A 13,605-nucleotide genomic window follows, 5' to 3' on the forward strand; every position below is an offset into this window, starting at 1 on the left:
CCATGGGCTCCAAGGCTGTGCCTGGGGGATGGGAGTCCTGCACTCGGCCACCTGGGCTTCCAGGAGCCCGGGCCTGCCGCACAGGTCAGCCCAGCCCCCCATGGCGGGAGTGGCTGGCCCCCCTCCTTGCTGGCCTAGCCATGCCCCTGACCGCCTGCCTGGCCGTCAGCCCTTGGGCCATGAATCACCAGCGGCCTCACAAGAGGAAGCAGTGATAACCCCAGGCTCCAGAAAGGCCGCACCGGACACTCCTCTGTCCTAATCCAGCCCTGCAGGGCAGGGCTCGACACAGCCTCCCAGCCCCACCCCACACGCTGGGCATCCTTCAGCCTGAGCCCCCTTCCTCGCACGCCCTCTCTCCACTTGGCCATCCCCCTCCTCAAAGCCCCCATTTGTTCCCCTCACTTTCCTGCTCCCTCCCTCCTCCGGGGCCCCTGGTCCTTCAGTTCACCTCACCATCCCACCACCCGCCGGTCACTGATGCCCTTCCCTGCCCTGAGCCAGAGGCTCTTGGTGGCCCCAGCACCCAGGTCCAAGACAGAAACTGTCTCAGGGGTGAATGGGCCCAGGACACGGTGCATTTGACCACCCAGAGGATGCCCTGCTGGGGCCGCAGGAGGGGGGGGCAGAGAGAAAGAGGGCTGGACTGTGGGGATCCCACAAGCAGTTAGCGGGGAGCCACGGAAGGTGGCCGGGCAGAGAGTGACCAGAGGAGACGGTGTTCCGAGCTGAACTGGAGACCATGAGAAGGGAGCTGGGGGACAGACAGGGGTCCTGGGGAAGCCTCAGGCAGGCAGGCAGGACGGTGAGATCCAACGCAGCCAGAACCCAGCCAGTGTGGGGGTGTGGCGAGAGGGGTCCCCGAGGCCCAAGGCACCGAGGAGTGAGGGCTTGGAGGAGCTGGGTGGGTGCTCCAAGGGGCCCCCTGGGTGAGGGTCCAGAGCTCTGGGGTCCCCGGAGACTGTGAGGTGGGGTGGGGAGCTCCCAGAATGTCTGCCTCCAGGGCGAGGAGCAGGGAGGGTCTGAAGGTGGGGAGGGCCTCCTCCCTGAACAGAGACCGAGACGGAGCCGAGCCTCCACGCGCCTGGGGACCGCGTCACAGGTCGCAGTGCACCAGGTCTGGAAGAGCATGGAGGGTGTGCTAGAAACATACTCTAAGCCAGACGTGAGAACTGCACGGTGCTGAGTCCAGAGCGGAAACACACACCAGCGGAAAACCTTCCCCAGAAGGCGTCCTATTCACATCTGCCCCGGGCCCCAGACCCCTCCTTCTCACGGACCCTGGCCCGACTGCCCCAGGGACCCTGGGAGGAGCAGAGCACAGACACTGAGAAACTCTGCTGGAGCTGACACACGGTCTAGGAGGAGCCACCAGCAAACATCCTTGCGACTCGGGCCACAGACGCCGGATGTTCACGGAGAAGCTGGGGACCCCAGGCACCCTAGGGGAGCCGTCAGACGGTTTAAAACTCAAGAAGAAGGAAGCAGGACCACGTTCTTTCCCAGGTTTAAAGGTGGGATAAAGGAGCAAATATCCGATCCCAGTACACACCGTGGGCCGTCCGTGAGCCCATCGAAGGTAAGATGACTGTGCCCATATCACAGCTCACAGTGGGGTACCCCACCAGCTGGGGTGCCGAGCAGCAAGACCTTTGATAGCCCCCACTGGCAACGTCAGGCAGTTTTCCTAAACTCTAAAAGAAATGAACCCAAAAAGCAGGGAAGAGAGGAAATAGAAATGTGGGGCTGCCGCAGATCAAAGCTTAGTCTACACACGGGGGAGAATTGTTGCCGTTTATTTAAGCTTCCCTTTGACAAGCAGAGAAGGTATTGGTGGTGCAAACACACACACACATGCGCACGTGCGCGAGGTGTCACTGATGCTGAATGTTCTAGAATAGCATTCTAGCATCCTCTCTCTTCAAGGTAAAAAGACACATGTTGTAACAATGTCGAGGTGGCTTACACCCTCACAAAGTCAGCCGAAACGAGTGGAATGAGAAACCGCGGCTGGCCGTGCCAGGCGCTCAGTGGGCTGGAGGCCCCTGGGCCCGGGGCTGCGCCCTCTCGGCACCTGACCCCCCGGGCTCCTGGGGGGAGCTGGGCCCCGCCCGCTAGCCGGGCGCTTCCCTCTGCTCCTTCCGGCAGCTAGGGCACATCCGTTGTTTGGGAAATGCAGTTTGCGGGGGGCCTGAAGGGCTGCAATCTCAAAACCACACTGGCCGGGGTGGCGGGGCGGGGGGCCAGCGGGCGGACAATTAATTACCAGGATCCCGCTTTGAGCCGGGCGGGCGGGGGCCCAGCCAGGCCGGTGTTTACACGCGCGCCCGTCTGTTTGGGGCCTGCAAATCCGTGTCAGATGTTAATGGAACAGCATCATTTTTCTGCCGCGGTGGCATCCCCTGGATGTTTGGATGAGAAGGCCGGCCGGACTCAGCCTGGGAAAGGCGGGCGGTGGAGGAGGGAGCCCATCTGTCAGGCCGCCGACAGCCGGCCGCGCTCCCCTCCCATGGCCACCCCTCTGCAGCCCGGCCACCTCTGCCCCCAGCGTCTCCCACCCTACCCCGTCCACTGGACTCGGGAAACGCACACTGTGAGTCCTGAAAAGTAAGGATCCACTCCAAAATATGAGCAGGAGACAGCAGCCTGGAGGTGAGTGGGGTCTAATGGGACAGCCCCAGGACTGGACGGCCACCGAGGGCCAGCGCCTGGGTTCACGCCCTGCCCAGCCGCCTCCAGCCCACACTGCACACCCCGCAGGTCCGTGTGGCGCCTCCCTCAGCAGATGCTCCCAGGCCAGGCTGGCTGCTGGGGCCCAGCTGTGTCCTGCTGTGACCGGCCTCCCGAGTGGGCAGGCCTCTGCACGGCATGGCGGACAGAGGATGTAGGGCAGGCCGGGTGGGGACACTGCCTCCTCAGCTCCAGCTGGGGCCTCCCCTCCATCCCTCGCCTCTACATCAGGAAGGTGGATGGAAGAAGAGGCCCAGAGAGGGGAGGCAACCTGCCAGAGGTCACACAACTAAGAGGCCCTCAGGGCAGGTGGGCAGGGGAGTGGGGAGTGCCCCTGCGGAGGGCAAGTGGGAAGGGCAGCCTGTGGGGAGGAGACGGCCCGCAGCACCTCGAGTAGGGTCAGAGCATCGCCTGCTCTGCTGATGAGGAAGCTGAGGGCTGAGGTCCCACAGCCAAGGTGGTCTGGGGCCTGTCAGGGGCTCCTTGGGCCAGCAATGCAGCTGCTCCTGTCAGGGCGCACAGCCTGGGCCAAGGCCTGGCGGGGATGAGGCCTTGCTGGGACCCTGCAAAGCTCTCCATTCCCTGTTCCCCACCCACACTGCCCCCCACTGTTCCCTATAAAGCTCACTCCTGCCCCAGGGCCCTTGCACAGGCTGTCCCTTTGGTGCCAACACTCTTCTCCTCGGCCCTTGGGGCTCTGTTCATAGGTCACCTCCTCTGAGAAGCCTCTCAGCCCCATGACCCAGGCCTTCTCTCCCCGCAGGCTGAGGCGCAGGGGTGGCTGTGTGACGAGCCGTGGGAAAGCTAGCAGCACCTTGCCTGGCACACAGTAGGTGCTCAGGAATGTGGCCACAAGGCAGCGTCGTCTCTATGTGAAGCCACTGGATTTAGCGCTGGGGTCTGATGTCTCAGATCCGACGCCTACGCACTGTTATTGGGAACCACCAGTAACAGACCGCGGCCGCATCTTCACAGCAGCAGCATCCTTCTTACACACTGCCTGGGGGCCCCCTTGACTCTCCATCCAGCCTCGCAGCACCCCCCGCAGCCACGCGTCGCCCACGAGACCTGCCTCAGTGTCCCCATCTGCAAAGAGGGCTCCTCGCTCAGGGCTGTGCACGGCGGTGGGCACAGGGCCCAGAGGGGGAGGAGTGGTGGACGCTGGGGCTCAGGGTCTCTGCAGCCTGGGAAGGAGGGAGACCCCGTGATGGAGGGGAGAGCCGGGTGAGGGGATGGCACAGTGCCTTTGGGAAAGATCTGAGGGCCACAGGGCAGCCTGCCTGCTGCCCCGCGCTCAGCCCCTCGCTCCAGTGGGCCTCAGAGACGGCCTCTCACCTGGTCCCCACCTCAGGGCCTTTGCGCAGCAGTTCTTTCTCTCTGCTCTGGGCACAGCTCCTCCTCCTGGGGCCTTGGGGAGCTGCCCGCCGTCTGTGGGGTAGTCTCCCTCATAAGCCCAAAGGCTCTGCCTGGACTTGAACCCCAGCTCCACCAGCTGCGAGACTCTGTGCCTCAGTTTCCCGTCTGAGAGAAGCAGTCCTAGGACCTTCCCCAGGGGGCAATATGTGAGGGCGGATGCGCCGACAAGGGTCCTGGCACCCGGCCTGGCCCAGCTCAGGACGACGCGGACCTGACCGTCAGTCCCAGCCCCCAGCGCGGTCCGTTCGGCAGGAGCCCGGAGGAGCCGCCGCCCGCCCGTTCCCGGCCCGCCCCTGCCCCCTGGTGGGCGCTCTTGGCACTGCCCCGGGGGGACCCTTCCCGCGGGTCCGGGCTGGTCGGTCAGGGGCTCTGGGCACCTGGTAGGACCCTGCGAAGCTGAGCTCCCCGCCACACGGAGATGATGGGAACATGCGCCCGAGGGGCCCAGGGAGGGGGAGCCTGGGGGGGAGGGGAGAAGGAGGGGAGGGGGTAGCTGCGGGGAAGGGGAGGAGGAGGGGAGCCCCTCGGGAGAGGAGAGGAGAGAGGAGGGGAAGGGGGAGGAGCCCCAGGGGAGGGGGAGCCCCGGGGGGAGACGGGAGGGAGGAGGGGAGCATGGCGGACGGAGAGCCCCTCGTCCCTGGCCGGCCCCCAGCGGGCTACTCTCCTGAGAGCCCACTGCGCCTGCTCAGTAACCCAGGGGGCTCCCCATCACCTGGAGTTCCCCAACCGTTTGGATGCCCCCTGGCACTCAGCCAGCTCCAGCCCCACCCGGTATGTCTGACCACCCCAACGGCCGGCCGCCTGCCCTGGGGCCTTCCCCTCTCCCAGGGGCAGCTGGCGGGACCCTCCCAGACCCGTGTCTGCCTAGGATGTGAGAAAACCCACGGGGTGTCCTCCCTGCAGAGGGGACAGACACCGGGGTGGGTCCCAGGGCTGGCAAGGCCTGGGCTCCCCGAGGGGCGTCGGGAAGCTGGTTCCCGCTCCAGCTTGGGTCCTCCTCCACCAAATGGGCTTGTGCCTGGCCCCAGTGAGGGCTCCCGAAGGTTCTCTACACAAAGCGGGGCACACAGCAGGTGCTCAGAAACCGCCGTGGAGTCCAGCTGCCTCTAGCGGTGAGCCCAGGGGCAGTCTGTTTATTTCCGCCCAGTGGTGTCCGTGCATAGGCTGCCCCCACGCGTGCGTCCCGCTCAGACCAGGTGAGCACAGGCTGCAGTAACAAACAGCACCACCTCTCAGAGGCTTGACGCCCGCCCTTGGTGTTTTGTTCTTGCCAAGTCTGTAGCTGGCCAGGGGGCTCTCCGGGGCAGCTGTCCCCAGAGTGGGAGCTCCAGGTTGCTGGCATCCTGCCACCCCTGGGGCCACGTCAACAGGACGCACGTGCTCCACTCACACAGCCACCTGCCACCAGGGCGCTGAGAAATGGTGGTGAGCCAGAGAGGCCCCCCAGCACTCAAGTCTGGTCCCCGCAGGGCTTCTCTCTGGGCTGTTGATGCACCTCTCAGGTGAGGGGCTGGGTCCGTGAGGTCTCCCTGTCCCTCCCCTCCCAGGTCAGTCACTGGGCTGTCTGCCCTGCACAGAGAGGCGGAGAAGACCCCAGGAGGGCTGCAGCCAGGGCCAAGCTTGAGGGGACGCGGGCACACCCAGAGATGCACATCCCAGGTTCGCTCACACACACGCCCAGACACCTTGCACACGGGCTGCCAGGGCCACTGATGGGGGCACCAGGAGTTTTCAGGTGGAGCTCCAGACGGGGTGGGGGGCTGGAAACTCTGGGCACCCTCTGCAAGCCCCTCCCCAGGCCCAGGCCCCAGCTCCTGCGCAGCCCTCTGAACGTCCAGTCCCCACAGCCACACTGGGGTGAGGGGACCCAAGGAGCACCCAGACAGTTCAGCCTCAAGGGCCCGGGGGCAGAACCGGCTGGCCTGGATGTGGTGAGGGTCCAGAGCTGAGCCTAGAGGGGCTGCACAGAGCAGCCCAGGACCAGGCAGGGTCCCCCAGTGGCCCTGAGGTGAGAGTGTGAGGACCCCAGAGGGAGCCACAGAATCTGGCTGGATCTGGGCAGCAACCGAACAGCTGGCAGGCAGGGGGAGTGCCCGACCTAGGGGTGTGCAGAGGCCACCACCTCTTGTGGGGTCCAGTGGTGTGGACTCAGGCTGTATGGGTGCCTGGGGAGAATGCCGCGTCCCAGGGCCCAGGCTTTCCTCACGGTGGCCCCTCCGGCCGGCTGGTCTTTCTGCGATCATCCTACTCCACAATGCTCACTACGATGTACATCTGTTGCGGGGCGGGGGGGGTCTGCTTTGGTTCATTTGTTGTGAATAAGTCGGATTTAGACAGAAATCCTGCACACATTCCTGGTGCCTCCATGTGCGGCCCTGTGCTCACTGGACTCGGCTCAGCTGCACACCTGTGAGCCCTAAGAAAGTTCTAGAGGCTCCCAAGGACGCTGGGGGCTGGGGCTGGTATCACTGGGGTCCCAAAGGCTGCCCACCTGGGGGTCTCTTCTGCCATCTTCTGCAGGCTGGCTCAGGGTGCTGCAGCTTTGGGGTGCAGGGCAGTGCACGGGCCCTGTGGGAAATCCGGGGGCTTTCTGAGGGGCATGCTGGTGGCGGGGCCTGTGCCTGGCACAACTGCCCCCCGACACCCCGCCCACCGGCCCACAGCGCCTCCCTTCCGCGGCCGAGGACCCCACCGCCCTCACCACTGGGGGAGACGACGGCAGACGAGGCAGAAATGACGCAGACGTGGTTCTGTACAAAACCTGAAATAGTTTTACTCTTTTAAAATTTTGGTCTAAGTTGCCTTAGACCTCATGGACTCGATACAAGAGTAATATGAATTGGGAAATAAAACACTTTAATAGCCACAATAAACTTTGTTAGAAATGTACATGTTGCCAAAATAATAATAATAAAATTAAAAAAATAAAAGAGAGAGCGAGCGAGAGAACAGCCTGATGGCCGGGTTAGACCATATAAATGTTCAACAAGGACGGGAGACCTTCAAATGCCGGGCAGGAAGGTCGGGGCCCCGGGAGCCTCGCCTTCCCAGCCCGGGGCCGCATCCCCCCGACAGGACGAGGGTGGCCAGGCCTGTGCGAAGCTGCCTCTCCTCATGGACAGAACACCCAGGGACGGGCATATAAACAAAGCTCATAAGAAATGTACAAATATAAAAAGCTACAAACATTAATAAATTACAGCATCACAAAACACAGAACACTCCACAAGGTGCTAGTGAAATTACTGTCCCCACCCCTTCGTCAACAAGAGGGAAAGAAAGAGCTGGTATTCAAGTGGAAGATTCCTCTTCAGACGGGTCTGAAACAGATCTCGTGTGTACTGCTTGCTTCTGTAAAGACAGAGATAAGGCTGCACAGACATCACTTGTTTTTCAGGCAATACTTTAGTCCTAAAAGAAATAATCGTAATAATAACCGTAACAATCGAAAGGAAGAAGGAAAAGGAAAAGCATCAGAAACCCAACTGTTCATCATACTCGGCAAAAAACTTGTAGAAATGTTAATGAAGGACTCTATAGAAAGAAATTCCTAAAGATACTTTTACTCTTATAAAAAAAGTTATTTAAAAAGCTATTTACACGCTACATTCTATGAAAAATATGCTTCAGGAAATACATCTAAAATTAAAATACAGGATTGCCTGAGAAACAAATCCAGCCCCTTCGTGTCGATGGGTGGACACATGGTCCAGAAGCCACCATGCGCTCGACACCAAACACCAACAGGTGACAAGACAGAAGTGCCTGCCCCTGCATCCTTGGCTGCCCAGCCACCCCACCAGGCCCAGGGCAGGGCGCCTTGGCTGAGAAGTGCTTCTCAGAGTGTAGCTGATGGGGCTGGATGAGGCCCACCCATGTGGCTTAGCCGGAGCCCCCTGGGCCCCACATTGTGGCTGGGCTGGAGCCCTTCCCCAGGGACCCCATGGAGGCTCCCCTGCCTACTAACACTCTGACCCTGCTGCCGGCCCCAGTCGTCCCAAGAAATGCCCCAGGCATTCAGGGCACAACATCCACCATTCGGCCTGCCACCTGCCAGCCAGAGAGCACGGAAGCCCCTCACCTGGCTGGGCCAAATGCTCTCTGGACTTGTCTGAGAATTACTCAGGAAGAGAAGAGGGGCACATGAACACCCCACTTTCTCCTCTTCCTCTCTAGTCTTCTTTGCCTTTTTTTAAGCCTCTGGAGGCTGCCAGCCTATGGCCAGCTCAGACTCTGAGCCTGGTGAGCGTTGGCTCACTCCTTCCTCGAAGGACTTGTGCTCCCAGCAGAGCTGCGGAGGCCCTGCAATCACACCCACACTCTGGAGTGCCTGGAGGCTGTCCTGAAACTGGAATGGTCCTCAAACTGGCAGGGCCGCGTTGCGGGAACTGGTCACTCTAAGCAACTTGAGAAAGGACATGTGTCCGTATCAGCGAGCTCCGCCTGCTGAAGCAACAGGTGCTCATGCGGGGGGCGTGGTAGCCGGGAGGAGGCCAGGCCCTCCCTGGGGTGAGGCAGCGTGGCCGCCCTCCTCGGGGCTGATGTTCTCGCGGGGCTCCGGGGTCCTGAGCGGAGCAGAAGGGTCCTGGCTCTCCAAACTTTAAAGGAGCAGCTTCCCGTTCCGATGAATTTTCAAAATTTTCCCAAGCCTCTGCTTGGCGGTGGCCATGCCCTTTTTTGTACGTTTTCCTGGGAGCAGAGGTGGAGACACAAAAAGGCCAATGAGCGAAGGGGCAGGAGGAGCGCCGCGCAGGGCGGTCTGCAACTCCTCTGTACGAGGGTCTGCGACGCCCGAGCCCTGGTCTCCACACCCCTGCGAAACGACCAATCGGCGACAAAGCGAGTGGCTCAGAGGCTGCGTGGACTAGGGGGCTGCGGTGGAGGGGCTGAGCTGTGCTGAGTGGGTGGGGACGGGCAGAGGACACAGTACTACAAAGTGAGGGCCCCGCCCCACCTTCTGGCGGCAGGGCACCTGCAGCCACGCCCTGTGTCCAGGGCCAGCTGTGTCTCATGGCCACGGTGCACACAGATCAGGCGCCTTGGGGGTGACAGTGGGGACACCATGCGACCCCGCCTCCTGTCCCACCCCTAGTTCACACAGAGGAGCCTGGGTCACCCGGGGCCCCTCCCAGCGAAATTTTGGCAAACTGCTGACCACACCCTGACTCCAAGCCGGGCCCCAAAGCCGAGGCCCTGAGGGCCTGAGGGGGCTGGACCTCACTCGGAGGTGACCAGAACCCCCTGGTGGGTAACCCTCGCTCTCTACCCAAGTGGGACCATTTCTTTCACACACTGACGGAGAGCGGGGCCACACGTGCTCAGGGCTTTGGGGGGACAAAGAAGACCTGTCTAGAGGACAGTCTGTGAGTGTAGGCCACTCAGGGCCGGCAGGCACGGTACCTTTGGCAGCAGTGTTGTTGGGGGACGACGCAGAGGGCCGCCTCTGTGTGAGGAAGACCCCGGGGGCCATGGGCTGGGAGGTGCGGCCAGCCTGGGCCCCGGCAAAGGCACCGGCTGCCGTGTACTCATGGTCAGCCAGGCTGCTGCTGTGCGACTCCGGCAGGGGCTCAGGCGAGCTGCCCTCCTGCGAGGCCTGGCTGCTGGCCGTGCTGGTGGAGGCCGGGGTGGTGGAGGCTGGGGTGATGGAGGCCGAGGTGGTGGAGGCCGAGGTGGTGGAAGCCGAGGTGGTAGAGGCCGAGGTGGTGCTGGCCGAGGTGGTAGAGGCCGAGGTGGTGCTGGCAGAGGCAGAGGGGGAGGCGGTGTTGGGAGTCAGCTTCCTTTTGGTGTTTTTTTTCTTCCTGCTTTTCTGTTCCTCCTTTGAACAAAACACGCAGGCATGTTACCTGGCAGGGCTGGCCAGGCCTCAGAGGCTGGGGAGCAGCCTGCATGGCTCGGACCCCCGGGCAGGAGGCCTCTCTGGTAAAGTAGAGCTTGCCGGCGCTGCGGGAGCAGGAAGGGCTGGGACTGCGGGGCTATGCCTGAGCCTCACATCTGGCCACCGTGAGCCCCCCAGAGCAGTGCGGGGGCCTGTGGAGGGACCACCACACCCCGCCGTGAGGTGGGCCGTCCTGGACACAGGGACACACAAATGTGGCACCAGCACTGGCCACGTAGTTGGGCCCTGCTCAATCTGAGTTTACCTAGTGGTGGGTGTAGGACGGACCCCCACCCATCACCTCAACCCCCTGGCACCCAACTCAGCTGCCGTGGGACTTCTGTCCCCATTTGGGCTTCCTCACACCCCACTTGAGGGACTTGGGGGCCTGGAGGAATGGGGTCAGCAACACTCAAATGTTCCCAAGCTTGTGGCAGCCCCCAGCCCGGGTGGTCTGTGCACAGGGCTGGGAAGGAGCAGAGGCGTCTGGGGTGCCTGAGCCCAAGCAGGGACCGCTGCTCACCTGTTGGGACAGCTTGGCCGCAGCGGCTGCCAGCCCGGTCTCGATGGAGGCCACTCTGGTCCCCTCGCGCACAGGCCTGTCCTGCCTTGGCACCGACGGGCCGACCCTCGCTGTAGGAGAGAAGGCCAGTCTGCCTCGAGTGCCGCGCCACCCTGCACCCTCCTGGGTGCCCCGATTCCACTGCAGTCTGTCCTCGAGTCCCAGGGACACATTACCACTCGGGGAGGGTCAGCGCAATGACCAAGGGTAGGGGGGTCCCCGTGCCAGCAAGTTGGGAGACAGCAGGCAGGGGTCATGTGGAAGGTGGACAAGGCCCCCACCCCACCAGCTGCCAAGAGGGGGCCCGTGCGAAGGTGGGCCTCCTGGGGCTGCTCACTGAGGAGCCGCTGGCAGAGGCCTGCCCCCGTGGGCCCTGCATGGCCCTCTCGCAGGAGCCAGGATGCCTGCGGGTGAGCTGCACAGGCACCCAGGCTGGGGTCATGGGAGGGAGCCCCAGTCAGGCTCCCGCAGGAAGGGGGCACCCCGTCTGAGCCCCCACAGAGCCAGGGGCCCACGTGGCTCACGTCATGGTGGACAGAGCCCCTCCTGGCCCCCTGCTACCTGTCGGGCTGTAGGGAGCGTCGTCCGAGCCTTTCCTCTTTTTGGACCGAGACTTGAAGACGGGGCTGTCCTCGTCGGACTCCAGGGAGGGGTAAACTAGGGGACAAGAGAAGAAGAACTGAGCCGCTGGCCAACTGGTGACTGGTGTCCCCGGGCACAGGTGATCCCAGAATCGTCTAGCCCAGGCCCCCCTGAGGTGCAGAGAGGGGCAGGGACCGGTTGGGTGAGAGGCCCCATCCAGCCCCCGGGGCGCCGGCCCAGCCTGGCCACAGCCCCCACTGGTGCCCGGTTCTTCTCAGACCGTCGGGCTCTCTGCTGCCAGCAGAGAAGAGAACTTCTGACGGCCCACAGGCTGCCTGAGTGAGTCTTGGGAGGAGGGAGCCCACATGGCTGCCAGGGGACGTGCCAGGTGCCACCCACCACAGGCTGTGACCTTCACACTCCAGGGCCGGTGGCATCTGAGCCCCAGGACCCACTCCATGCCCTGAGGGAGCCCAGGAACAGAGTCCGCTCTGCTGTCAGTCTGCCTGTCAGACCAGCAGGCTCCACTGCGAGGCCCAATGTGTCCAGCAGACGGGGCAGGGCCAGCCCCACCAAGTGGCCCTCAGACCCTCGGATGGTGCCGTGCCAGCACCCTGCAGCCCACTTGGGAGTGAGCAGCGGGCCGGTGCCAGCAGGCTGCACCCCAGGGGACATGCCCAGCAGTGGGCCAGGCATGGAGGGAGCTCCTCGCTCTGAACCCCCCATGCGGCCAAAGGCAGCTCCTCCGGAGCCCTGGAGCCCGGGTGCAGGGCCTATGGTGGGAGGGGTCCCTTCCCCTAGGAGGAGGTCATAGCCATGGCCTAGCCCCCAACCCACTGCCCACCTCAGACACAGTCCCCAGCCACCCTGGGCCTCAGTTTCTCCATCCACACAGAGACAGCCAGGGGGATGCGGTCTGAACGCGTCTGTGAGCGCGGAGTGGTGCTGCTGCATGCAGGACGGCCAGACAGGTCCCAGGAGAGCAATAGGCAGCAGCCTTCCAGCAAGCAATGCCCCTCCCAGGTACACACCGGGGCGTGTGCACACGGGCCAAGAAAGCCCACACACCACATTCACAGCAGACGAGTTACAGGCGCCAAGAGGCAGAAGCCCCCCGTGTCGTGGACGGAGACTGGATGAGCAGATGTGGCGCGGACTCCAGGGGGACAGCACTCAGCCAGAAAGGGAAGGGGTGCTGCCACAGGCTGCCACAGGGGGACCCCACAGAGCTCAAGAGGACCAGCCTCCTGCGATTCCATACTTGACACGACATGCCTGGGAGGGGACATCTGGAGGCAGCAGGGACCATGGCTATGGCGGCCAGGGAGGACAGGACTGCCGGCGGCTGTGGGCAGGGCTTCCTCTCAGGTGACGATGGGGGTGCACACCCTCAAATACACAGAGCACCACTGAGCTGCATCCTTTTAAAGGGTGACTTTTAATGTCTGTGAACCTCATCTCGTGAAAGGGGCCGGGGAGGAGCCCCCCTCGGCTGCAGAGGTCCCCGCGGTGCTCACCGTAGTCCGAGTCCTTGAAGCAGGCGTCCAGGTGGTCCTGTTCCTCCTCATAGTCGTCCAGGTCCACGCTGCTCTTGGCCGCCCTCTTCAGCAGCCGCTTGCCCGCGCTCTTGCCACCAGCCCCATTCTTCCGGGCGCCGTGGGCCGCCAGGGAGCTGCCCTTGGCCTGGCCGGCGCCCCATGCGGTCTGCAGGCAGGAGTCAGAGGCCTGCAGGTTGGCCATGGACAGCATCCCCTGAATGGCTTCCTGTGTGCTGGGGGAGGCCGGGGGCTGGCTGGAGGCACAGAGAGACAGGACTCAGGCGGCGGCCTACAGCCCACAGCTCACAACACAGCCTGCGGCCCAGGGTTCGCGGCCCGGCATCCTGCCGCCCAGCGCCCAGCAGACGGGGTGGGGTGGAGGATGGTGGTGGCTGATGACTTCCCCATGGAAATGGCCTGCCGCCCACTCCCCCACTTTCTGCCCACCCCCCCACTCCACAGGGACGGCTGGAGGCCTTGGGACACAGACGGGACGCTAGGATGGGGAAGTGGAGGGAGGGGAGGAAGGGCAGAGGGAGAGGGGACCTCTCAGCCCACTCTGTGCTGCTCTCCTGCTGTGAACCCTTGCCCTCAGCCCCAGCCCTGGGCGCCCCTTCTCCTGAACCTTCACGGGCACCCTCCCATCTGGCACCCTGACATGGAGGCAGCACGGCCCTCTCCCTCCCACGACACATGCTCTCCCCAGTGACCCACATCTTCTCTCCATGGCTGCACCTGCACCTGCACCTCGATCTGCACCAACACCCACATCCACATCTACATGCACACTTGTGCCTTGATCTGGACCTGCAACCACACCTGTACCTCATCTGGACCTGCACCCACACCTGCACCTGCATCTGGCCCTGCACCTGCACCCACACCTGCACCTGCATCTGGCC

General features: G+C 63.3%; 1 protein-coding gene across 4 annotated transcripts in view; it reads right to left on the reverse strand.

Moving 5' to 3' along the window:
* Nucleotides 1-6,894: 6,894 nt before the first annotated feature.
* The window catches only part of PHF2 (PHD finger protein 2), an 80,860-nt gene continuing 74,149 nt past the window's right edge, over nucleotides 6,895-13,605 (reverse strand). For all 4 annotated transcript variants that reach the window (XM_023627592.2, XM_023627591.2, XM_070248915.1 and 1 more), the window contains exons 18-22: nucleotides 12,683-12,957; nucleotides 11,145-11,240; nucleotides 10,545-10,654; nucleotides 9,547-9,961; nucleotides 6,895-8,835 (exon numbers count right to left, since the gene is read on the reverse strand). In XM_023627592.2, coding sequence (XP_023483360.1) covers nucleotides 8,747-8,835; nucleotides 9,547-9,961; nucleotides 10,545-10,654; nucleotides 11,145-11,240; nucleotides 12,683-12,957 — 985 coding nt within the window. In that variant the 3' untranslated portion in view covers nucleotides 6,895-8,746. The remainder of the gene's footprint in view (nucleotides 8,836-9,546; nucleotides 9,962-10,544; nucleotides 10,655-11,144; nucleotides 11,241-12,682; nucleotides 12,958-13,605) is intronic.

This window comes from Equus caballus, chromosome 23, assembly GCF_041296265.1.
Source record: "Equus caballus isolate H_3958 breed thoroughbred chromosome 23, TB-T2T, whole genome shotgun sequence".
Classification (NCBI taxonomy): Eukaryota; Metazoa; Chordata; class Mammalia; order Perissodactyla; family Equidae; genus Equus; species Equus caballus.